Raw genomic sequence first — 26,150 nt, 5'->3', positions numbered from 1 at the left:
GAATGAAGCAGAAAATCCCCCAAAATTAGAGCAAATATGAGGCTTCCTTCAGAAGTTGTGGGTGCTCAACTGTGCAGGATTTTAAGAAGATATCGGACAACCATCTGGATCTCCTGCCTCATCAGGAAGTTGGACTAGACGACTTCCAAAGACCTTCCAACTCTGTTATACTATTATTCTACTTTTCCTGTGAATAGCTTGAGTAATGTGGCTGCAGTAATGAGTAATGTAAACTGTTAAACTGTTTATTGCTACATCTAAGGGTGATGTTGCTTTATCCATGCTTCTCAATACATATCTGAAAAAGGTTTTGGTATTGGATTGCATTGGATGTTGTTACTGTACTGAAATTCAGCAATGTTCACTCTGCCCCTGTTGCACTATGACATTCAAAATTTCCAGGTGAGCGTCAAAGCAAAAATTAGTATTTAAGTTAAGGAAGCATTTTTCCCAATGCTTGTTCTTGTTATGGTGATATGCTGCCTGGAGTATAACAGAGATGATAAGAGATAGTCATAAGAAAATATATCTATGACTTGAAACTAGGAGTTAGGAGATAATATGAGGGGAAAATTCCCTCCCAAGGGAGAAATGGACAGCTGACACATTTTTGGGAGCTACAGATACACATACAAACCCCATTTTAGTCTACTTAAGGAACAGAATAACAATAAAAGAAAATAGAAAAACCAGTCACAACTTTTGTAGGCTGTCCCACTGATTAATTGTTCTCATTACCAGTAAATCTCTTCTTAGTTCTAGGTTGGTTCTCTCCTTCATGAGTTAAACATAGAAGATTTCCTGTACATTTGGGTGAAAACTTTCAGTGATTAACTAGAACTTTACCCACTCACAAACACAAAGGGGGGGATTTTCATAAAGAACTGAAGAACTAAAAGTGATGAAAAACAATTATGGGTAAGATAAGGAAACATCTTATTCCCTTGAGCTTGGATTCCAAACAGTTTATCCTGATATTCTTCTGTCACAATGGCTAAATGCCACATACCTCCCAGCGGCCAGTAAGATCCCACAGATTGGGCCTCCTTCAGATGCCGTCAGCCAGACAGTATCGGCTGGCGGGCTCCCGGAGGAGAGCCTTCTCTGTGGCTGCTCCAACTCTTTGGAATCAGCTACCCCCAGAGATCCGGACCATACCCACTCTCATGGCCTTCAGGAAAGCTGTAAAAACCTGGCTGTTCCAGCAGGCCTGGGGCTGTTGACCTCACTGTTGTGGTCCAGCCCCGATTAGAATGAATGTATGTGGTGTTGTGATTTTAAACCGTGTTTTTTTTCTCGTTATGTGTTCGTTATGTGTCTTTTTTTTTTTAAAGCCGCCCGGAGTCCTTCGGGATTGGGCACCATATGAATTTTATAAATAATAATTTTATAAATAATAATAATAATAAATGTAGTTTGGAAAAGGAGTCAAAATTGGGAAAACTCAACTGGAGCTAATATGACAGTCAACATATAAATAGGATAAGAAACCTTTTGCTGTGCAATATTAGATATGGAAATGTACAGCTATTAAAGGAATGGCTATTACTATATTTGACTATCACTGGCTCTAATTAAACCTCCCAAAATTATAACATACCTGAATATGATGGTTCGCACTTTTCAAAGTTGGTGAGTGGAAGGTTATTGTTTCATACTTGGGATCTGCGTTGACTGAGGATAGCAGGACCTGCAGGCAAAATATCTTTAAATCCCATATAGATGAAGTTCATGAACAGAAGGGAAGTCCATCCACCCGATCTTGAGTTATAAGGTTCAAAGAATTGCCTGCAGATTTGGATATATCTGGAAGTGGAGCCTGAGCAGAAATCTTCAGAGGTGTTTTTAGATAAAGCACAGGGTTGAGTGCCAGCACTGCAGGTGAAAATCGATCTCCTGCAGAAAACCTGAAGAAGCTTTTGCTTCTGGCATGAAGAGGAAACCCCAGAATTCCATACATACTGTCCTGTCTAATCAGAATCCAACACCATGTGAGACAAGATATGGTCCTTGCCTCTCTAAGATAATCACCAACACTCAGAAGAGAGAGAGAGATCTTGCTTGAGCCTGCTAGGGCAAGGGAACCAAAATCCAAGGCAGACAGAGTTAAATTTTGAAGAAATGTGGCATCTCTTTATAAAGAAATCATTTTGTGAACAGTGGAAATTGTTCTCCACATTATATTTCTTTTAGGATGCTCTGATTTAAGTAGACTATTTACTGATGGATGTTCCTGAAGCACGGAGAGTACCTCAAAGAAGCATCTCATGGAGTACCTCAAAGAATTGAATCTGGCTGGTCTCTTTCAGAATCTAAGGATATGAGCTCTTATTCAATAACTCCCCTTGGCCTCCACTCGATTCAGTTAGTTCCTGCTTCAGAGAAAGGAGAATTGAGCTCGACCAAGCTGCAAACTTTCTCACAAAGAAGAAACTACAACTTGTGTCATATGCGCCTCTGATTTTCGCAACTTAAAGTGTCATCATACCAAAAGGCGAGTTTTAAGATCGGGAACTGAGATTTGGTTTCACACAGTGATTTATGGCATGATGAAATAAAAAGTAACATTTAAGAATCTTTTTACTAGATGTGTCCTACCTGGAGGTTTCCAGATTGTTTATATGTGCATAAATGGAAGAAGGAGACTATATCCCACAGTGGAAATAATGGAATTTGAAAGAAAGATGATGGTGAAATTGTTTGCTCTGCTTAGAGACAATAATCTGAACAAATTCATTGTAGCTTGGAGATCATTTTTTTCTGAGTCTACATATTATGCTAAGCCAAAGTGTGACTGTGGTTTGTAAACAAGCCATGCTTATCAGATCAGCACATTCTGTGGAGCCAGAAAACTGAGATTAATGCCACTAACTTTTGTTTAGCAGGCTATACCTAAATAAATCACACCAAAGGTAGAGATTAAATCCATTTTATTCTTTCCAGAGTAGGTCATTTGGGAAATCTGAAATCAAAGGACCAGGGACAAAGTTTTTCCAGCATTTTTATGCCCGTGCTTGCAAAAAAGCATCATGGAATTTTAGAGATTGTCAAAGTAAACAGATCTAGCAGGCATTTCTTATCAGTCAAGTGTTTTCTTTTTGAGATCAGTCACTCTCAATTAAACTAAACTCACATTTTATTTTTTATTTCTCTTTTTATTTCAAAGGCTGTGAATTATGTTCATTCACAGCCCGAAATGAGTCCCAAATAGTTTGCAAGAGTCCTACAGTAGGCTGCCAAAGTCTTTTGGGATAAGGCTGATAAGCACCCACCTTTTTCTTCTTTGAAATGCTGCCAAAGACTTAATTGGCAATTAGCTTGTCAAGGCCACATGGAGCAAAGAATCCAAATGGAACTTCAGAATGTAAACCGACCAGCATGAACCAAGTTGCTTCTTGCAAAGGCCCATGTGCCTTTGCTCCTCATTTATGTCCTATGGGAGGGGCCAATCACTTCCAAGCCTTATTCCCAAGTCGTCCCTTCTATCTTAACTATTCTTGCCTTCTGGCAGCTCTGCGCATGCACGTACTGGGAACAGGCTCCCCCTGTTCCTCTTCCTTGCTGATCTCCAACTCTGGAGGCTCCAGAAGCAGCACATAACTCCCAGATGGCCCTGATTCCCTCTCTGCCTCTGATGCAGAGCCTTCATCCAAACATTTCCAAGACTCCAGGACTGGCCCATGCTCTTCCCCAGGTCCACAGGCCACTGATGGACCACAACACCTTGAATTATTTATAAAAATAATAAAGGCAGGATAAAAATGTATCTAAATAAACTAAATGAAAAGCAGAATAATGAACTGGTAATAAGAATTTCAGGTGGTCCTTCTGTGGTATTAGCAGTTATAGCAATAGCAGTTAGACTTATATACCGCTTCATAGGGCTTTCAGCCCTCTCTAAGTGGTTTACAGAGTCAGCATATTGCCCCCAACAACAATCTGGGTCCTCATTTTACCCACCTCGGAAGGATGGAAGGCTGAGTCAACCCTGAGCCAGTGAGATTTGAACCGCTGAACTGAAGATAACAGTCAGCTGAAGCAGCCTGCAGTGATGCATTTAACCACTGCGCCACCTCGGTAACTGATACCATCTTGAGGGTTCGCAAATCCCGTCCTAAACTAAAAAACCGAAAATCTACTTTGCCTGTAACAATTGCCACAACAGAAGCTCTACCTGGACAGCCCACCTACGTACCTGGTGATCATATGAGGGATCTCCAGAGGGAACAAGCAGATCTCTTTCAGAATCCAAGCATCAGATGAGATCTCCGTGGGTGGCAATTGAAGCAATGGCAATTTGGGTAGAGAATTTAAAGGGCCCCAAGTTCCCAGCTTACGTAGAAAGAATACCAGAGAACTTGCTTCATAGTCTGCTCTGAATCTTACACATTCATATGTTCACACACAGCATTTGCGAAAGAAGGGCTTAAACACGTGATCTTAACTTGGAAGAAGGAACAATCTAAAAAAAGGGAAAAAAAAACCACCTAGCTGAAAAGCAGCCTGGTCTGGAGGTCAAATTCATCCTATTTGGAAAAGTTTTTCAGTTGGCCAAGCTGAACCAGATCGTTCTGCTGATTTCTAAACAGCTTGGGATTCTTAAAGAGTCTCTGTGGGAAAATTTGCAAGAAAATTCACGGGCCCTTCATTGAATGTGTAATCATTTCTTTATCTACTTTCTGAACCGCCCCCAAAACTGTGAATTTTGTTAAGATGCATAGTCAACCCTAGAGGGATGAAGCTGTTCAAGGAGCCGAGGTGGCGCAGTGGTTAGAGTGCAGCACTGCAGGCTACTTCAGCTGACTGTTAGCTGCAGTTCGGCGGTTCAAATCTTACTGGCTCAAGGTTGACTCAGCCTTCCATCCTTCCGAGGTGGGTAAAATGAGGACCCAGATTGTTGGGGGTGATATGCTGACTCTGTAAACCGCTTAGAGAGGGCTGAAAGCCCTATGAAGCAGTATATAAGTCTAACTGCTATTGCTATTGCTATTGCTAAGGAGACCAAGACATTCGTGGCTCTCTCTGTCTCTCTCTCTCTCCCACTCTCCAATCAGACACCGTACAAAACTGGAGATGACTCCCAATCAGAGGTGGGTTGCTCCTGGTTCAACCCGGATCGTGTAAACTGGTAGTAGCAGTGGCGGGAGGCTCCATTCACCCACCTGGATGCTTCTGCACATGCACAGAAGCTCAGGAGTACACCTGAACTGGGAATAAAAAAAATCAACAACCCATCACTGCTTCCAATCACACCATCGCAGCTGCAGGGCAAGATGTCCTTGACTCTCTGATAAAAGAATGTTATTTTGACTATATATCTCCCATACTCCATATACCCCCTCCCATTTTCCCACAGTAGAAAATGTGGCAGGCCTGAAGGCCCAAATGTAAAAGATGGCTTCCAGGTCTGAAAATGGGTTGATCTGATTTCTCAGAATACTAGGAGCATCCCAATTAACATAGCAGTTAGACTTATATACCGCTTCCTAGGGCTTTCAGCCCTCTCTAAGCGGTTTACAGAGTCAGCATATTGCCCCCAACAACAATCCGGGTCCTCATTTTACCCACCTCGGAAGGATGGAAGGCTGAGTCAACCCATGAACAAGAAGTATAAATGCCGCAGCTGTGCAACTGTCTCCAAAGGACAGGTGCGTATGTTCCATGTAGTACAGGACACAGATGTCTACTCCAGCTTCAAGCAAGCAGGGAGCAATAAAAGGCAGCCAAGAGCATCAACAGCCCAAGAATCATTTATGCAGGTTCCTCACCTTCTCCAGATGGGTTCCTCAAACGGAGACTGGGCAGTGTGCACCACTGCAACTATCCTCCATATGATGCCCAAGGCCAGGTGAACCTCTTGCTCACAGTGCCCAGAAAGTGGCTTCATGGGACCCCAATTGACCCCCCCATCCAACTCACACAAAACTTCACCAAATGGCTCATTTCATTAATTATGGCCACAGAAGAGTTGGCCATGACTTCAAAGATTCCCAAAGAGGGAAAAAATCCCCAAGCACTATCAAAAAAATTATTCATTACCAAATTGGCAATTCTCAATTCTCATTGGGGAAAAACACCTTTTTGAGGTGTTCAGCCAGTGTTCTACAATAAAAATTTCAATACCGTGTTTCGCCAAAAATAAGACAGGGTCTTATTTTCTTTTGACCTCCCTCCCCCCCCCCCCGAAATAAGCACGGCCTTATTTCTGGAGAGGTCTTATTATTTTTTGAGGCACAGGAGCCAGCGAGCATGGTCACCACATGGCTACTGCTGTGTTGCAATATTTTTGGGGAGAGCTTATTTTAGTGCATGTGCTCAAAAGCCCGATTGGGCTTATTATCTGGGGAGGTCTTGTTTTCAGGGAGGTGGCGCAGTGGTTAAATGCAGCACTGCAGGCTACTTCAGCTGACTGCAGTTCTGCAGTTCGGCTGTTCAAATCTCACCGGCTCAGGGTTGACTCAGCCTTCCATCCTTCCGAGGTGGGTAAAATGAGGACCCGGATTGTTGTTGGGGGAAATATGCTGACTCTGTAAACCGCTTAGAGAGGGCTGAAAACCCTATGAAGCGGTATATAAGTCTAACTGCTATTGCTATTGCTAAATGGGGTAATAACAATAAGAGTAATAAGGAGCCATCTTGCATTAGAAATGTTTTGTTTCTTGGGGTAGCTCATTTTTATTTTGTTCTTTTTGCCGTGAACCTAATTTTTGGATTCATCTCATTTTGCCAGAACTTTCCATTAAGGTAACAGCAGCACCTCTACAGGTAGCCCTCAACTTATAACTGTTTGTTTGGTGACTGTTTAAAGTTGCAATGGCACCGGAAAAATCCATTTTTCACACTTACAACTCTTACAGCATCCCCATAGTCATGCGATCAAAATTTGGATGCTTGTCAATTGGCATGAATTTATGATGGTTCCAGTGTGCTGGTCCCCTTTTGTCACCTTCTGACAAATAAAGTCAATGGAGAAGCCGGATTCACTTAACAACTGTGTGATTCACATAACAACCATGTCAAGAAAAGGCAGAAGATGGGGCTATACTCAATTGACAACTATCTTGCAATGGAAATTTTAGGCTCGGTTATGGTCATTCGAAAATTGTAATTTATCATTAAAGCCACATAGTTTCTGATTCAGCCTGTTGCAAGAAGCAAAATCTCCCTTAAAATATTTGAGTGAAGTAGATCATCCCATGAAGACAGAGCTTGATTTATTGGAGCAATGTTAAAAGTCCTGTGAACAGAGAAACTGTGTTTTTCTTAATCTGGGGTTTGGGTTTGGGATTGCAGATTTCCCTGTTAGTTGTCCACATCTTGCTCTTTCAAATCAAAATGGAAAACAAAACAGAAAGAAAAGACAGATCTCTTCTTGTACGTTCTAGAGTTTTGTTTTTTTTTCCTTCGAACGCTTGCAGGAAATAGATGTTGCCACAGCTTTGTCTAACAGAGAAGGGAAATGGTTGGTGTATTTCAAAATAACACTCCATTGTGGTCGTGAAGTCTGTGACTTCTTTATTTAACTCATTGATTCCATCATCAAGGAGAAATGGATTGAAATTGAACATTGGCACGACCGAGTAGTTCTGAGTTTGGATTTCTTTGGTCCATGGAGAATCACCACCTTTCATCTTGGATGGGTGGCACTGCCCCAAACAGATCCACTGCATAATCTGGTGGTTCTCCTGGACTCATGACTCATGCTTGAAGAGCAGATGGCAGTCATGGCCAGGAGGGCCTTTACCAGTGGTGGGTTTCAAAAATTGTTGGAACCTACTCTGTGGGTGTGGCTTCCCTTGTGGGAGTGGCTTGCCACCCATGTGACCAGATGGGAGTGGCTTGCCGCCCATGTGACCAGATATGAAATTATGAATTAGTACTTAGGTCGGTCCAAGTAGCTATTTAGAAACTCTGGCATTGAAGCATGCAACTCTTAAAGCTGTCAAGTTACAAGATCCTTGCCAGTGGTGGGTTTTAAAAATTTTTGGAACCTCTTCTGTAGTTGTGGCCTGCTTTCCGGATCCACTGGTGGAACCTCTTCTAACCGTTTCGGTAGATTTGGTTCTACCGCATAGGTGCGAACTGGTAGGAACCCACCTCTGGCCTTTACACAACTGTTGGTTGTGTGCCAGTTATGCCATTTCCTGGACCAACAATCCTTACTCATGGTCTCTTAGGGTCTAGATCAGGAGTCCTCAAGCTTTTTAAACAAGGGGCCAATTCACGGTCCCTCAGACTGTTGGGGGGCTGGACTGGCTGGGTGGGCGTGGCTAGGTCACGTGACTGGGTGGGCATGGCCAATTTAACAGACCATTGAACAATGCACACAAATTAAAATGTAATTTGTTTTACCCCTTGGGGGGTGTTTTATTTGCCTTTTTTAAAAAAAAATCAATTTATTTTTATTTTCAAAACAAACACAATCCATAAAATCTTCCTTCTTTACATACTGTAGAAAGTGTATCAGTTGGTTACAAAAGGTTTTCATGCATCTCTTCCACAGTCATCAAGCATAATTCATATTAACTCAAGTATTTTAACTCAAATATTTATACGTTACCCTTATACCTCCATTTTTGTTTGACTATAATTATTTAAACGTCCTTCATCATGAAATATACCAATATTTAATACATAACCACATACTGGCATTTCATTTAATATTTTTAAAATCCTCCAATAACACTGAATCCTTATGTCCTATTCTAGCTAAAAGTCCATAATATTTTTTAAAAAACTTTTCTAATCCTCCTTTGCAAATCGCTGTTGGCAATTTTCATCTAGTTTCCTTATATTATACTCATACATATATATATATATAGGTTGTCATCATTATCCCTCCTTTATTTGACTATATCCTGTATCGTAAAATTTTCCCCTAATCAAAACTTAACTGCATCTAATTTAATTCTTTTTTATTAACTTTTGTATATAATCCAAAAGGATTTCTAATCTTCCTTTATCTTCTTTCTATTCCCTGCTACTCCAACGTATGACAAATGTTAGACATTGTAAGCAAAGCTGCCTAATATGGATAGAATCTGTTTAACCTACCTGTGTTAGTTCTTCAATTCTGAATTTAAATAATGTATCCGAGGACTCAAAGACTTTGGATCTCATAAAATCCTCTCATAATTGAGGTAGGCACAGTGTTGAAACTCAGTCGAGTTCTTCCAACATGGAACTTCACTCTTTTTCCAGTAGGTGGCTCCCAAGAGTGGTGAAAGATGCAGGTAGTCACCAATAGGGGGCATAGTGAATAGAGGAAGATTACATAAAGCGGGATCTGGATTTTTGCTTGGGGGATTTTCATTTTGAGATTGAGATTCATTTTGCAAAGTAGAGATATTAAGATACATTGAGCTTTGAGACATGTTGAGTTTTTGCATTTTCAACTTTACTAATAGGTGTCCAGTTGTTTGTGAAATGGGGCAAATAAAACTATCTGCCAAACATATCAAAGTTTTTTCCGGCATCACAATCGGGATGTTGTGCTAGTGAACCAGAGGGTGGACTCTTTTGTGATTCCATCTTAAAGCTCATTCCTAAAACTTTGTTACATGTACTGAGAAACAAAAAAAATAATAATAATTGTGTGACTTGACTTTATTGTGATACTTACTTTATTGTGGAATCAAACCCATATCTCCTTGGTGTGCCTGTATATTACTTGGTTACAGTGCTTTTTATAGAGTAGAACTGAAGATTATTAACATTCTGTTGTTTAGATAACTTAACACATTAAAAGACAAAGAAAAAGTTTACATCAGTACTGATTGTGAACTAAAGTTTTTGCTAATGAGCATAAGGGGTTTTTTTGTGATAAGTGTAAGGGACACAGAAACTCAGTGGCTAAGAGGCTGAGCTTGTGGATTAGAAAGGTCGGCAGTTCAGTGGTTTGAATTCCTAGCACAGCGTAACGGAGTGAGCTCCCATTACTTGTTCCTGCTTCTGCCAATTTAGCAGTTCGAAAACATGTAAAAATGCAAGTAGAAAAATAGAGACCACTTTGGTGGGAAGGTAACAGCGTTCCATGTGCCTTCTGCCTTTAGTCATGCCAGCCACATGACCACGGAGATGTCTTCGGACAGCGCTGGCTCTTTGGCTTTGAAACAGAGACGAGCACCGCCCCCTAGAGTCGGGAACGACTAGCACATATACCATTTTAAGGTTATTTAAATTTTACATCTAAAGCTAAACATGGCATTAATAGACTACCGAAAAATAATAAAATGGTTATAAAATAATAACAATTCTAGCTTAAGCTTAATACTTTATTCTGAGGTCTTAACGGTATTGCTGCTTGCAGTTTATGCAGAAAAGGAAAAAGGAAACAAAAACAAGGGAATAACAACAAAATAGAAAAGGCTCTGCTTTCTCACTTCGTTCTTTTTTGTGTGTCTACCGACTTGCAGCATCTGTAAGCATTTAGGCCCTCTTTGAAAACATATTTTAAATATTCCTTTTTGGCATGCTCTGTTGTGAATCTTTTGAAAACACCCTACTCCAGGAACTACAAACTCAGAAAAACAATCAAATGGTAAATAGCAGTCTAATCAACCAAGGGGAAAAACAACACTCTCCCCAACTTTGCAAGCCATTGTATATAAGCAAAGACCAAACCTCATTCCCTTTTAGCACTGATGATGCTACCTAGTGAGGGAACTAAATGTCTGCAACCAATAAAGCTCAAAGACCCCCAAGGACCCCAAAAGAGAAGACTTTCTCTACGGATTTGTTGAATTGCTATGGTCTTTTTGTACCCACCTGTAGCTGCTTCGCTGCTTAACTAAACATCTTTCCATCCTTTCTTACTGACCTGGGAATTTGAGATTTTGCCTGTGGCCTCTTTTTCTCTTCTGGAACATGCTTGAAAATAGACTCTCTTGTTATTTCCTCTTTTTAGGAACAGTTTAAAGCCTTAAGATTCAGTACTGAATTTGAACTGGTTTCTGACTGGTTCTATCATATATATTTTTTCTTATTGTTGCTTCATCTCATGCATTAACTGTCTTTAGGTAACATCTGGCAGCAAGGGGTGAGGTTGGTGCTTCCCCTGCATTACTAACAATCTTATTGCTAGAAAGCAAAATATGCTGAGTATTTTATAAATGCCGCGCAGTTCATGTCCTACACCGCATTGCTTGTGTGATGTGGACATCTCTTACAATTCTCTATAGGTCTATTCAGATGAAAGAGCCAATATGTTGAAAGAGATTCAGTCCCACCTATAAGATGACAGCCTCAAGTGCAAGTTATTCATTGCTACTCAGAAGGAAGAAACAAGGTCTTTTAAGTGTGTTTGAGCTCTTCTATCTCCCTCCAGTAGCTTCTCCTTCTTTGAAGACCTTTTGCAAAATGACCTTCATGCTCTCCTTGGACTGAGCTCCTTTTTTCCTGCCAACTAGAAAGTAGATCACTGGGTTAATACTGCTGTTTAGGCAGGAAAACAGCGCAGTACAGTGAAGCCAATGGTACAGTTGATTGTCAAAGTTGGTATTTGAAAAGCTAATAATCATCCCAAAGATACATAATGGAAAAGCCAGGATGAGGAAACAGAGAAGAGTAATTAAAATCATCAGTAAAAGCCGACCCTTATTTTTCTGTTTTGGTTTAAGACACACTTTGATGAAAAGGACCACAGTAGAGAATGTGATCAATGGAAGGCAGATTATAGCAATCAGAAGGAAATGGAGAAGGAGCAGTGGGTGTTTTAGAAAGATTTCGATAACACTGATAATTCCACTCAGGAGGAAACAGGAAATCCAGAGGATAGCACAGACAACAGAAGACAAATGGTTTGGCCGGGAGCAGCGATGCCAGATTGGGAAGAGGATAACCACACACCGGTCAATGCTGATGGCCGCCAGAAGAAAATTTGCATTGATGAGCATCACTCGGGTGAAATAGTTAAAGACGTAGTAGGAAATGTTGTATTGTAGAAAATTGATAAAGGGATGGATATGATGTATAAATGCACATGTGACAAACCCAAAGTCTGCAACGGCCAAGTTAAGGATGAATGTGGTGAAACAGTTCCTCTTAATCTGGAAGCCAAGTAGCCAGATGATGTAGCCATTGCCCACCAATCCAATACAACAGGTAATTAAAATAAGGCCTAGCCAAACATTCTGTCCTAAAACAGTGAGGTCTTTCTCTTTTTCATACTCATATGAGTCACTGATATTGTTATATTCATAATAGTTCTGAGTAGCATCTAGGTCTCCCAGGCTAGAATTCATCATTAAGCATTTGTAATCCTCTGGAAATATGTTTGAATGGCAGCTCCTATTGGAAGAAAAGAAAAAACAGTGGATTCAATCATTCCTTTCTCCTAAATCAGTGCACAGGGGACCAGCAAAGGGGGTGAAGGCAGTGGGGGGGGGGGGATGATTTGGCACATAGACGTACTGCTTTCACAAATGCAGCTTTGTGCTTGCACGCACGTGCTCATCACCAGTTGAGTCAGTTTCATAAAAGGCTCCGGACCATTAACAGGTCATGGACCACATGTTGGGGGTCCCCTGTCTTAAATAATACTAGTATTACCATAGCTTTCAGCATCTAACAGTTTGCCACAAATTAGATGAGGTCAACCTATTGTTCAAATCACCTGAAGGGAGAACAAGAGCAACATTTATCAAGTAGAGAGATAACCTAGAACGAAGCAGAAAATCCCTGATATTTAGAACAATTACGAGGCTTCCTTCAGAAGCTGTGAGTGCTCTAACTCCGCAGGATTTTAAGAAGATATTGGACAACCATTTGTCTGGTAATTGTATAGGATCACCTGCTTGATCAGGGAGTTGGACTAGAAGACTTCCAAAGACCTTCCAACTCTGTTATACTGTTATTCTACATTTCCCGTGAGTGTTGTGGCTACAGTAATGAGCCGGCTCCTTGAACAGTTTATTGCCACATTTAAGGGGTGTGTTGCTCCATCCATGCTTCTCCATACATATCTGAAAATTTAATTGGTGTTGGATTGTGTTGGATGATTTTAATGCACTGAAATTCAGCAATGTCCTCTCGGCCACTCTGTCACTGTTGCACTGTGACATTCAAAATTTCCAAGTGAGCAACAAAGCAAAAATTAGTATTTAAGTTAAGGAAGCATTTTTCCCAATGCTTGTTCTTCTTGTGGTAGTATGCTGCCTGGAGTATTACAGAGATAAGCAGAGAAAAGCAGAAGTAGCCTGCAGTACTGCACTCTAACTACTGAGCTACTGTGGCTCTTAAGATAATAAGAGATAATCATAAGAAAATATGATTTGAAACTAGCAATTAGGAGATGATATGAGGGGGGAAAATATGCTGCTAACAGAGAAATGGACAGGTGTTTTAAGTTTTGCCATTATAATTAAATTGTCACTCCTAAAAAGTTATGATGGGCATTCAAATGATCCACATATTCTTAGGCTCTCTATTATGAATTTCATTAGAGCTACTGATACTTAAGTATATATGCATTTTCCCTTTTTTTAAGTAACAGGATAACAATAATAGAGTTAGAAGGACCAATCCTAGGAGCCGAGGTGGCACAGTGGTTAAATGCAGCACTGCAGTTCAGCAGTTTGGCTGTTCAAATCCCACCAGGCTCAGGGTTGACTCAGCCTTCCATCCTTCCGAGGTGGGTAAAATGAGGACCCAGATTGTTGTTGGGGGCAATATGCTGACTCTGTAAACCGCTTAGAGAGGGCTGAAAGCCCTATGAAGCGGTATATAAGCCTAACTATTGCTATTGCTATTGCTATTGCAATCACAACTTTTGGAGGCTGTTCTACTGGTTAATTGTTCTCATTTTCAGGAAAATTCTCCTTCGTTCTAGGTTGGGTCTCTCCCTCGTGAGTTAAGCACAGATTTCCTGTAAGTTTGGGTGAAATATTTTGGTGACTAACTAGAACTTTACCAGTCGATACACAAAAAGATAGGATGGATTTAGAACTGAAGAGTTCTAAAGTGATGAAAAACAATTATGGGTAATAGCAGTAGACTTATAGCAATAGCAGTAGACTTATATACCGCTTCATAGGCCTTTCAGGCCTCTCTAAGCAGTTTACAGAGAGTCAGCATATTGCCCCCAACAATCTGGGTCCTCATTTTACCCACCTCGGAAGGATGGAAGGCTGAGTCAACCCTGAGCCGGTGAGATTTGAACCGCTGAACTGCTGATCTAGCAGTAGCCTGCAGTGCTGCATTTAACCACTGTGCCACCTTGGGTAAGCTAAGAAAACATCGTATTCCCTTGATTTTGGATTCTGGACAATTTATGCTTGTATTGTTCTGTGTGATGGCTAAAAGTAGGTTGGAAAATGAGTCAATACAAGGAAACTGCAATTGAGACTAATGTGACAGTTAGCATATAGATATGAAAAGAAACATTTTACTATGTAATAAAAGGCATAGAAAGGTATAGCTATTAAAGGAATGGCTATTACTCTATTTGCATATCTCTGGCTCTAATTAAACCTTCCAAGATTTTAACATACCTGAAAACGATGGCCCAAACTCTTCAAAGTTGGTGAGTACAAGATTATTGTTTCATAATCGGGGTCTGCATTGATTGAAGATAGCAGGACTTGCAGGCAAAATATTAAAGGAGCAGGGTTCAGAATAGCAGGTGAGAATCAACCTCCTGAAAAAAACAGGGAGAGCTTTTGCTTCAAAGTTGGTGAGTAGAAAATTATTGTTTCATACTTGCGATCTGCATGGACTGAAGATAGCAGGACCTGCAAGCAAAATATCTTTAGGTCCTATTTAGATGAAGTTAATCAACAGAAGGGAAGTCCATTCACCCCATCTTGAGTTGGAAAGTTCAAAGAATTGCCTGCAGATTTGGATATATATCTAGAAGTGGAGCCTGAGCAGAAATCTTCAGAGATGTTTTTATTAAATGGACAGGGTTCAGAATAGCAGGTGAGGATCAATCTGCTGAAGAAAACACGGAGAAATTTTGCTTCTGAAAGGAGAAACAAACACTAAAAGCTCCTTACATACTTTGTCTCCTGTCTAATCTGAATCCAGCACCATGTGATACAGGATGTGGTCCTTGTCTCTCTAAGATAATCACCATCCATCAGTGTAGAAGAGAGACAGTTGGCTTGAGCCTACAAGGGCAAAGGACCCAAAAGCCAAATCAGAGAGAGTTAACTTTTAAAGAAATGTAGCATCTCCTTATAAGGAAAGCTTTTTGGGAACAGGGGAGCTGTTCTCCACATTATATTTATTTTAAGATGCTCTGAATTAAGTAGACTATTTGCTGATTGACATAAGAAGATGAAAGAGCAAAACTTCCCCGACAGTTGGATTTCTCAGCTGATAAATGGGAGTTTGGGCACTGAGGAAGGGACCCAGCTGATCACAGTCATTCAACCGTACTGTCTGTTCTTTTGCTTTGATGATACCTTCTATTTAATGTTTATTTCCCATCTTTGGTCTTTAGAAATATGAGGATGGGGACCATGAAGCTTAATATCTTTTCCTGGTAGATGCTTCTCTGGCCATGCCTCAAAGGTGCTTTTCCAAAGGGCAACTAGACTTTCCCTTTCTTTCTTTCTTTCTTTCTTTCTTTCTTTCTTTCTTTCTTTCTCTCTTTCTCTTTCTTTTTCTTTCTTTGAAAATACTTTCCTTCTTCTCCCCAAAGTTTCTTCAGTTCTTCTTCAGAACTGAGCTTAACAGCCAAGGCTCTTGGACAGTCTCCTGATTCTACAGTTGGTGATTATCTCGCAAAAACAAGAAGCCGATTGCCTTGTCACTTGATACTCACATTGATTGTATAAGATAAAGAACGTATCTCATTGTCTGAGACTTTTAACAAGATCTGTTTAACCCATCCCAGAACAGAAATACCTTATTTTTCAGAGTATAAGATGCACCAAGGTGTCGAGGAGGCAAATTTTAAAAAAGGAGGTACGTAGATAGAGGGATAGAGAGGGAGAGAGAGAGAGAAATATATATAGAGAGAAATACAGTAGGTAGGTAGGGAGAGAAAGAGAGAGTAGTTAGGTTGGTAGGTAAGTAGATAAAGGTATATATATATAAATAGAGAGAAATACAGTAGGTAGGGAGGGAGAGAGAGAGAGAATAGGTAGAGTAGGTAGGTAGTAGTGTTGCAACAGATTGAGGTTTGTAATCTACTTACGAAAGACCAGGACTTGAGACCACGAAGGTGAGAGAAACAGGTTTATTTGATGCATCGAGTTCACACACCAAAATCTGAACTGCCTGGGCTCTGCCCAGGATGCTACTTTTATGCCGTGTTCCACACTGTGCATTCTCAAGGCGTTTCCATACACAAGACAAGCATGACATTTCGAAAAGGAGAAGTTCCTATAATGTTCTTAAGCTGTCAGCAGTTTTTACCTCTGTTCTATCTGACACCCATGCCTGGCTTCCTGTGCCCCTCCTTTACAGGGTCTTGCCACACTGTTCAGCTCTATTTTTAATACTTATGAGGAAGTTGGAGAGAAAGTTCACTCCGGCTAAAAGTCAACTTTGGAACTCCAGGGCACTAGAATGAAAAGCCAAGCTAATATGAATTTATAAGGTCCCATTCTATTAAGACCACCTAACCTGGCCAGCCACTGGTGGGTTTACCTGTGCACCCCCTCCTGCATCAGTAGGTAGAGAGATAGAGAGAGAAATAGAAAGAGAGCGAGAGAGAAATACAGTAGATAGGTAGGGAGAGAGTAGGTAGGTACATAGGTAGATAGAGGGGGAGAGAGAGAATTACATTAGGTAGGTAGCTGGAGAGAGAGTAAGTAGGCAGGTAGATGTTTCCAGATGTATTTATCCTTGGGCTGGAGAAGGAAATCGCTGACAATCTGCAGCACCTAACACTTTGTTTCGGCTGGCCCAGCCCTTGATCAATGTATTCCTCATCAATCAGTTAAAGAGCTTTCCAAAAGGAAAAAAAAGTTTTTGCACTCTGCAAACCTTCCAAAAACGGCCCATTTTTTGTGAAAATGGGCCCATTTTGTTTTTTTTAAGGCATGAATAGCCTTGGGGTGGGGGGCTTGCAGAGTGCTCCTGGGGTGTGGGGGGACCAAAATGAGCAAAATACAACACGTTTTTCACAAAAAATTTTTCCATGCATAGCCTTATGGAGGCTTATAGAATGCTATTGGGGGCTGGGTGGGGGCAAAAAATGGCCCATTCTTTGCTCATTTCTGCCCTCCCCAACCCCCAGGAGCTCTCTGAAAGCCTCCATAAGGGTATGCACGGCCATTTTGGTGAAGGGGCAGGACTTTGGGAGGGAAAATTGCTGTATTCGGTGTATAAGATGCACCCAGATTTTCAGCCTCTTTTTGCGGGGGAAAAGGTGCGTTTTATTCTCGGAAAAATACGGGTATTTCTTTCTGCAGAAGATCTGCTTCCTATTACCTGCTTCTCCAATGTATGACAAATATGGGACATTGTAAGCAAGGCTGCCTAATAGGGATAGAATCTGTTCAATCTACCAGTGTTAGTTCTTCAATTCTGAATAATGTATCTGAGGAGCTGAAGACTTTGGACCTCATAAAATCCTCTAATAATTGGAGCAGACACCATGCTGAAGTCAGTTGACGTCTTCCAACATGGAACTTCACTCTCTTCCCAATAGGTGGCTCCCAAGAGTGCTGGAAGATGCAGGTAGTCACCAACAGGGGGCGTAGTGAATAGAGGTGGGAATAACATAAAGTGGGAACTGATTTGTTACTTGGGGGAATTTTCATTTTAAGATTGAGATTTATTTTGCAACCTGGAGATATTAAGATACATTGAACTTTGAGACAGTTTTGAGTTTTGGCATTTTTGACTTTACTCAGAGTGTGTATAGTTGTTTGTGGAATGGGTTAAATAAAACTACTTGCCAAATATATGATTTTTTTCCAGCATCACAAGCTGGATAGAAGGTGGACAGTTTTTTTGATTCCAGCTTGAAGCTTGGTTACATGCACTGAGAACCCCACTCTCCCCAAAAAATTTGTCTCACTTGATGTTATTGTGATACATGCTTTATTTCATTAACCTGAAACAGTGGTGGATTGCAGGCTCTACGCCATGGTACGGGCTCACCGGAGCCTGCCCAGAGCACTGGATACCATTCTGGTACGGTGCTCTGGAGACCGTGCCCGCCCGCCTGTGCTCCTTACCGGTCTTTTAAGTCTTCCGCACTTTTGTGCATGGCGCATACAGCGCTTGTGCGATCCTCCACTGAGCACCTAGAACATCGCGAAGGTGGTAAGACACATGCGCGCGCGCTGCCTACCGATTGGAATGGGATCCGGAACCCACCACTGATCTGGAATCAAACCCATAATATTTTCCTGGTGTGCATTTAAAGCTGAAGGTGGCATTCATAGAACATAGCAAAATAATCAAAAAGTTCTTAAATAATAAGGGTCCTATCTTAAGCTTGGCAAATTATTCCCAGGACTTAACTATATTGCTCCTTGCAGTTTATGCAGGAAAGGGAAAAGGAAACACTAACAAGGGAATAACAACAAAATAGAAAAGGCTCTGATTTCTCATTCTGTTCTACTAACTTGCAGTGTCTGTAAGCATTTAGGCCCTCTTGGAAATCATACTGTAGATCAGTGGTGGGTTTCAAAAATTGTTTGAACCTACTCTGTGGGTGTGGCCTCCTTTGTGGGAGTGGCTTGCTGCCCACGTGACCAGATATGAAGAGGCCGACGACACTTGTCAGAACCACCTTAAATTACCTCACACACAGTGCTGGCATGCATAAGAATATGATGTAAACTTGTTTTTTAAAAGGCATCTTTGGTTTGCGTTAAAACAACTTCAACACACACAATGTTCTGATTGCACCACAAACGCAGTAGTCATCCTTACCTTTCACAGAGGCACTGAGTTTTATAAATATGAGCATGATAGTGTAGAATAATCATATCCAAGGACCAGTGGTGGGTTTCAAAAAAATTTGGAACCTCTTCTGTAGGTGTGGCCTGCTTTCCGGGTCCACTGGTGGAACCTCCTCTAACCGGTTCGGTAGATTTGATGAACCGGTTCTACCGAATAGGTGCGAACTGGTAGGAACCCACCTCTGCTGTAGATGTTTGTATTCGCCATGCTCTGCAATAAACCTTTCAATGACACCCTAATGCAGGAACTACAATCTCAGAAAAACAATCAAATGGTAAATAGCAGTCTAATCAAGGGACGACCAAGGGACAAACAACATTCCCCCCCACCCCCAGCGTTGGCAGGCCAAGCCATTGTATATAAATAAAGATCAAACCTCTTTCACTTCTAGCACTGACGATGTTGCCTAGTCAGGTAAAAAAAGGTCTGCAAGCAATCAAGATCATAGACCCCCCCCAAGGACCCAAAAAGAGAAGACCTTCGCTGCAGATTTGTAGAATGGCTAAGGGTTTTTTTGTACCCACCTGTCACTCCTTCCCTTCTTAACTAGCCACCTTTCCATCCTTTCTTATTGACTGGGAATTTAAGATTTTGCCTGTGGCCTCTTTTTCTCTTCTGGAAGATGCTTGAAAATGGACTCTCTTGTTCTTTCCCCTTTTTAGCAGCAGTTTAAAGCCTTAAGTTTCAGTACTGAATTTTAACTGGTTTCTGACTGGTTCTATCTTTATGTTTTCTTATTGTTGCTTCATCTCACAAATTAACTGTTTTTAGGTGACCTCTGGAAGCAGGGGGTGAGGTTGGTGCTTCCCCTGAATTTGTAGCCATCTTATTTCTAGAAAGCAAAACAAGCAGAGTATTTTATAAACATCGTGCAGTTCATGTCCTGCACAGCATTAGTTGTGGATTGATGTGTAGGAAATTAGCACCCAACCCTCGCCTACAAAAATAGGATAGGTTTAGGTTTATTGGTCTTATATGCTGCCCTTCTACTCAAGGACTCAGGGCGGCGTACAACATAAAAACACATATTACAAAAGTTAAAAGATTAAACAGAATATCAAAAAAAAAAAAAAAACCACCAATAGACATTTACAATGAGATTTAGAAATTACATTAAAATTAACAATTAAAATTAATAATTTATTTTATTCAGGCCAGGCCGGCTTGCTGAAAAAGCCAACTTTTTAGAGCGCGCCGGAAGGACCAGAGGTTGGGAATTATGCGAAGCTCCAGGGGAAGCTCATTCCAGAGGGAAGGCGCTCCCACAGAGAAGGCTCTCCCCCCTGGGGGTCGCTAGCCAACACTGTTTGGCTGACGGCACCCTGAGGAGGCCAACTCTGTGGGATCGCACTGGACGGTGGGAGGCTATCGGTGGCAGTAGGTGGTCTCGCAAGTACCCTGGGCCTAAGCCATGGAGCGCTTTAAAGATCATAATTTAACACCTTGAATCGCACCTGGTAAACAACCGGCAACCAGTGCAGGCCGCCTAAAAGGGGCGCAACATGGGAGCACTTAGGTACCCCCGTGATAATATGCGCGGCCGCATTCTGGACCAGCTGAAGCCTCCGGGTGCTCTTCAAGGGCAGCCCCATGTAGAGAGCGTTACAGTAGTCCAGGCGAGAAAGGAAGTGGGCGTGAGTGACTGTGCACAGGGCATCCCGATCCAGGAAGGAACACAACTGGCATACCAGGAGAACCTGGTAAAAGGCCCCCTGGTCATAGCCATCAGGTGTTCTTCTAAACTAAGCCCGTATCCAGGAGGATGCCCAGATTGCGGGCCCTCTCTGAGGGGGCTAAAATTTCTCCCCCTATCATCAAAGATGGAATAAGATGCACAAATTGGGTGGACGGGAACCACAGCCACTCTGTCTTGGCGGGATTGAGCTTGAGACTGTTCCTCCTCATCCAAATCCATACAGCCTCCAGGCATCAGAACATCACGTTGAGGGCATCGTTTGCGTAGTCTGGGGTAGAGATGAAAAGTTGGGTATCAACTAGCGTAGCATATTGATGATACTGTACCCCAAAACCACGGATGATCTCGCCCAGCGGTTTCATGTAAATGTTGAACAGGAGGCGTTAGAGAACCGACCCCTGGGGCACCCCACAAGTGAGGTGCCTCGGGGTCGATCTCTGCCCTCCAGTCAACACGAACTGCGATCAATCCAACAGGTAGGAGAACCACCGCAAAATGGTAGTTGTCGCAGGAGGATACCATGGTCGATGGCATCGAAAACCGGTCTAATAGGTCTAATAGGACCAGTATAGAAGAACAACCCCTGTCAAATGAAGTATTCTGGGAAATATTGAAAAGGGAGAACATATTTCCCTGGATCAGATTTTAGATAGGAAACAGACTCACTCGTAATAGCCCCCACCTTTGTCAATGGTCCATTAAAAGGTCTGAGCAAGTCTATTCTACATAACAAAGGGTTTCCCCTTCAGATGCAGGGTGATGGGATTAAGGCATGATAGTAGTAGCCCTTTAACCATCTCACCACAGGACACCTGGGAAAATGCAATGCTCAATCAAACTTGGACTCAAGGCAGCCTACAGAGTTGCTCCTCCATGGCCCCATGGGAGCCTGAAAACCAATCAGAATACATTTCTTACACAAGAGCAGGAAACAGAGAGGTGGGGCCGAACAGAATATAAAAAACATCTTCTTCACCCAACATCTGGATCCACCTTTTCTGTTCAGGACCTCAAACCATGTGATCCTGTCCACCATTAAACCATCTTCCCAAGCAGCCTCCATGTTTCCAGTGTCTTTTTCCCCACTTGGAGCTGAATCCAGAAGGACATTTCTTCCAATAGATGTAAACATCTTTTACAATTCTCTATAAGTCTATTCAGGTGAAAGAGCCAATGTTTTCAAAGAGATTTGGTCCCACCTATAAGATGACAGCCTCAAGTGCAAGTTATTCCTTGCTACTCAGAAGGGAGAACAGAGGTCTTGTAAGTGGGTTTCAGCTCTTCTATCTCCCTCCAGTAGCTTCACCTTCTTTGAAGACCTTTTGCAAAATGACCTTCATGCTCTCCTTGGACTGAGCTCCTTTTTTCCTGCCAACTAGAAAGTAGATCACTGGGTTTATGCTGCTGTTTAGGCAGGAAAACAGCATAGTACACGTCATCCAGTATATCACTTGAGTGTCACTTGAAAACATAATCACTCCAAAGATACATAGTGGAAAATCAAGGATGAGGAAACAGAGAAGGGTAATTAAAATCATCAGTAAAAGCCGACCCTTTTTTTTCTGTTTAGGTTTAAGACACACTTTGGTGAAAAGGACCACAGTAGAGATTGTGATAAATGGAAGGCATATTATAGCTATCAGAAGGAAATAGGTATCAAACAGTACATATTTTAGAAAGAATTCCATAGCTCTCATAACTCCACTCAGGAGGAAAGAGGAAATCCACAGGAGGATACACACAATGGAGGACAAATGTTTTGGCCGGGAACAGCGATGCCAGATTGGGCAGAGGACACAAACACACCGGTCGATGCTGATGGCCGTCAGAAGAAAGTTTGCATTGATGAACATCACTTGGCCGGAATAGAGAGCACAGTGGTACAATATTTTCCTTCCTTGAAAATCAGTAAATGAATTGATAATAAATAGAACTATAGATGCGAGGTACCCAAAGTCTGCAATGGCCAAGTTAAGAATGAATGTAGTGAAGCAGTTTCTCCTAATCTGGAAGCCAAGTAGCCAGATGATGTAGCCATTGCCCACCAAGCCAACACAGCAGGTAATTAAAGTAAGGCCTATCCAAGCAATCCATTCTGAATCAAAAGCAGTGATCTCCCCTGCATTCTCATATGAGTCATTTGTATAGTTATTCCTGTGGTAGATCTCTGCAGCATCCACATCTCCCAGGCTGGAGTTCATCATTAATCTGTTATAAACATCTGAAAATCTTTTTGAATGGAAGCTCCTATTAGAAGAAAAGAAAGAACAGTGTGTGATTCGGGTTAATGTCAGGCTTCCAAAAGTAAATCAGAGTCCAGGGCAAAGTATTGCTCAAAGTTCCAATTTATTAAGACAGCCATGTTGACACATCTGGGAAAACCCAAATCTGAGCTTCCTGGTTTTTCCACCCAGTTGTAAGTTCAAGATCTTGCCCCCCACACCCACAAGTCCATCCCATGGTCCAATCTTTCACTGCCATGCTGGCAGTCCCACCCTTCCAGTTCTGGTCAGGTGCTGAGGTGCAAAGACAAAGGATGACCTTGGCATTCTAGAAAGAATGTTGTTATGGCTACATTGCATCTCACTCCTATAATCCCCCCTCTCATTTCCCCACAATAGAAAATGCATAGTAGAATAGTGGACTCAGTCATTCCTGTCTCCTAAACCAGTGGTCTTTCTGGCTCAGGGGACCAGCGGGAGGACGAAGGCAGTGGGGGGGGGGGGAGAGGGGATGGCTTTGCACATAGGTGTACAGCTTTCACAAATGCAGCTTTGAACTTGCATGCATGTGCTCGTGCATGACTTCGGCTGGGTTCCTAATAGGCTGCTGACCATCAACAGGTCATGTACCACAGGTTGGGCTCCCCTGTCCTAAATAATACCATTATTACCAAAGCTTCCACTATCTAAGGGTTTGACACAAAGAAGATGGGGTCAACCTATTCTCCAAATCACCTGAGGGCAGAACAAGAATAATTGTGGGTTCCCGAAAATTTATACTTGCATTGTTCTGTGTGATAGCTAAAAGTAGTTTGACTAAGACAATGGTTCTCAACCTGTGGGTCGCGGCCTTTTGGGGTCGTTGAAACCAGTGCAACTTTAAACTTTAGATTCCACCTCACGTTCCTTGAAATCTCCTGTGGATGGGCTCCGGAGTCATCGCCGGTCGCGCAGTGCGTCACCAACGGCTCCACGCTATAAAAAAACACAGGTGTGCGCGCACACCCTGTACAATTAGCCTCGAAGACTCCATAATGGTGAGAAAGTGTTCCTGCGAGGGAGGGAGGGGGTTAGGTCCTGCTCCAGGCTGTAATTGTGCAGGGAATGCGCGTGGCTATGTTTTCCACGCCGCTGCCAGATACTTTTAACTATATCTAAATCCACAACCAGACCTGTCATCAAGAGCCAAGCTCAGGAGCCCGAATTTGCCCCATTCACACAATGAAAACCTGCTTGCTAAAAGTACCATAAACCATGCACAAAGGAAAAGAGAAAACAATGCAATGCAAGTAAACAATTTAAAAAATGTGTATATTCTCTTTTTTGGAAGTATCTGTACCTCTACAAAATGTGTAAGCTGTGTGATTCTTCCTTAGCAGGATTTTTTCCCTCACATCATCTCCTAATTTCAAATCATAGATATATTTTCTTATGACTACCTCTTATCATCTCTTTTATAATCCAGGCAGCATATCACCATAACTACAACAAGCATTGGGAAAAACGCTTCCTTACATAATTACTAATTTTTGCTTTGTTGCTCACATTTTGAATGTTGCAGTGTAACAGTGACAAAGTGGCAGAGAGGACATTGCCTTCTTCCCCTCTCCCCCACCCTCTCTTCTCCCTCTTACCCTCTCTCATACTTTTAAACCCCCTCCCTTACTTCCTCTGCTTTACCCTTTCTTCTTTTCCCTCCTCATCTTTCCTCCTTTCCGTTGTTGCCCTTGCTTATTTACTTTCTCTGATGGGTTCTTGGGGTGGCATTTCAGGAAACCCAACTTTATATTTTCATACATATCATTTTCTCTGTTACATTTTATTTCTAATAATAATTCCACTTGCATCATTTTTTAAATTGTTTACTTGCATTGCATTTTTTTCTCTTTTCCTTTGTGCATGGTTTATGGTACTTTTAGCAAGCAGGTTTTCATTGTGTGAATGGGGCAAATTCGGGCTCCTGAGCTTGGCTCTTGATGACAGGATGAACACACCCTGTTTGCCTCTACTTCAGTAAAAGAATAATAGAATTGGAAGGACATTGGAGATCTTGTAGTCGGAGCTCCTGGTCAAGCAGGAGACCTATACCATTTCAGACAATGACTGTCCAGCCTCTTCTTATAAGTCGAACTGCTATTGCTATTGGTATTGCTATTAAAAACCTCTTCTTAAAAAGCACCAACAATTTTTGAATGCAAGCTGTTCCACTGGCTAATTGTTCTCACTGTCAGGAAACTTCTCCTTGGTTCTGGGTTGGTTCTCTCTCCTTCATCAGTTATGTATCAATTTCCTGTATGTTTGTTTGAAAACTTTAACTAATTAACTAGATCTTTACCAGGCGATGCAGAAAAAAAAAAGGGATAAATTATAATACAGAACTGAAATGCCAAAACTGAATGAAAAACAATTATGGGTAAGCTAAGAAAACATCTTATTCCCTTGATTTTGGATTCTGGACAATTTATGCTTGTATTGTTCTGTGTGATGGCTAAAAGTAGGTTGGAAAATGAGTCAATACCAGGAAACTGCAATTGAGACTAATGTGACAGTTAGCATATAGATATAAAAAGAAACATTTTGCTATGTAATAAAAGGCATAGAAAGGTATAGCTATTAAAGGAATGGTTATTACTCTATTTGCATATCTCTGGCTCTAATTAAACCTTCCAAGATTTTAACATACCTGAAAATGATGGTCCAAACTCTTCAAAGTTGGTGAGTACAAGATTATTGTTTCATAATCGGGGTCTGCATTGATTGAAGATAGCAGGACCTGCAGGCAAAATATTAAAGGAGCAGGGTTCAGAATAGCAGGTGAGAATCGACCTCCTGAAGAAAACAGGGAGAGCTTTTGCTTCAAAGTTGGTGAGTAGAAGATTATTGTTTCATACTTGCGATCTGCATGGACTGAAGATAGCAGGACCTGCAAGCAAAATGTCTTTAGGTCCTATTTAGATGAAGTTAATCAACAGAAGGGAAGTCCATTCACCCCATCTTGAGTTGGAAAGTTCAAAGAATTGCCTGCAGATTTGGATATATACCTGGAAGTGGAGCCTGAGCAGAAATCTTCAGAGATGTTTTTATTAAATGGACAGGGTTCAGAATAGCAGGTGAGGATCGATCTGCTGAAGAAAACACGGAGACCTTTTGCTTCTGAAAGGAGAAAGAAACTCTAAAAGGTCCTTACATACTTTGCCTCCTGTCTAATCTGAACCCAGCACCATATGATACAGGATGTGGTCCTTGTCTCTCTAAGATAATCGCCAACCGTCAGTGAGAGAGAGAGTTGGCTTGAGCCTACTAGGGCAAAGGATCCAAAAGCCAAGTCAGAGAGAGTTAACTTTTAAAGAAATGTAGCATCTCCT

The 26,150-nt window shown here is 41.6% G+C and overlaps 2 protein-coding genes across 2 annotated transcripts; both read right to left on the bottom strand.

Moving 5' to 3' along the window:
* Positions 1-10,953: 10,953 nt before the first annotated feature.
* On the bottom strand, positions 10,954-25,901 carry LOC148049083 (mas-related G protein-coupled receptor member H-like). The gene is made up of 3 exons (XM_087703821.1): positions 25,677-25,901; positions 25,469-25,558; positions 10,954-12,288 (listed from the first exon to the last, which is right to left on the bottom strand). Exon 3 carries the CDS (start codon positions 12,243-12,245, stop codon positions 11,313-11,315), a length of 933 nt encoding a protein of 310 aa, XP_087559947.1. The 5' UTR covers positions 12,246-12,288; positions 25,469-25,558; positions 25,677-25,901; the 3' UTR covers positions 10,954-11,312.
* On the bottom strand, positions 21,847-22,767 carry LOC148049084 (mas-related G protein-coupled receptor member H-like). Its single transcript, XM_087703819.1, has one exon. The coding sequence runs from the start codon at positions 22,765-22,767 to the stop codon at positions 21,847-21,849; it is 921 nt and encodes a 306-aa protein (XP_087559945.1).
* Positions 25,902-26,150: the final 249 nt, after the last annotated feature.

This window comes from Thamnophis sirtalis, unplaced genomic scaffold (genome assembly GCF_051295495.1).
Source record: "Thamnophis sirtalis isolate CommonGarterSnake01/CBP01778 unplaced genomic scaffold, rThaSir2_p1.2 scaffold_2, whole genome shotgun sequence".
Taxonomy (NCBI): domain Eukaryota; kingdom Metazoa; phylum Chordata; class Lepidosauria; order Squamata; family Natricidae; genus Thamnophis; species Thamnophis sirtalis.
This window is presented reverse-complemented; position numbering and strand designations above follow the sequence as displayed.

Bases quoted from the DNA above. Each gene is read 5' to 3' on its own strand.
- LOC148049084 (XM_087703819.1), bottom strand. From the start codon at position 22,767: ATGATGAACTCCAGCCTGGGAGATGTGGATGCTGCAGAGATCTACCAC.
- LOC148049083 (XM_087703821.1), bottom strand. From the start codon at position 12,245: ATGATGAATTCTAGCCTGGGAGACCTAGATGCTACTCAGAACTATTAT.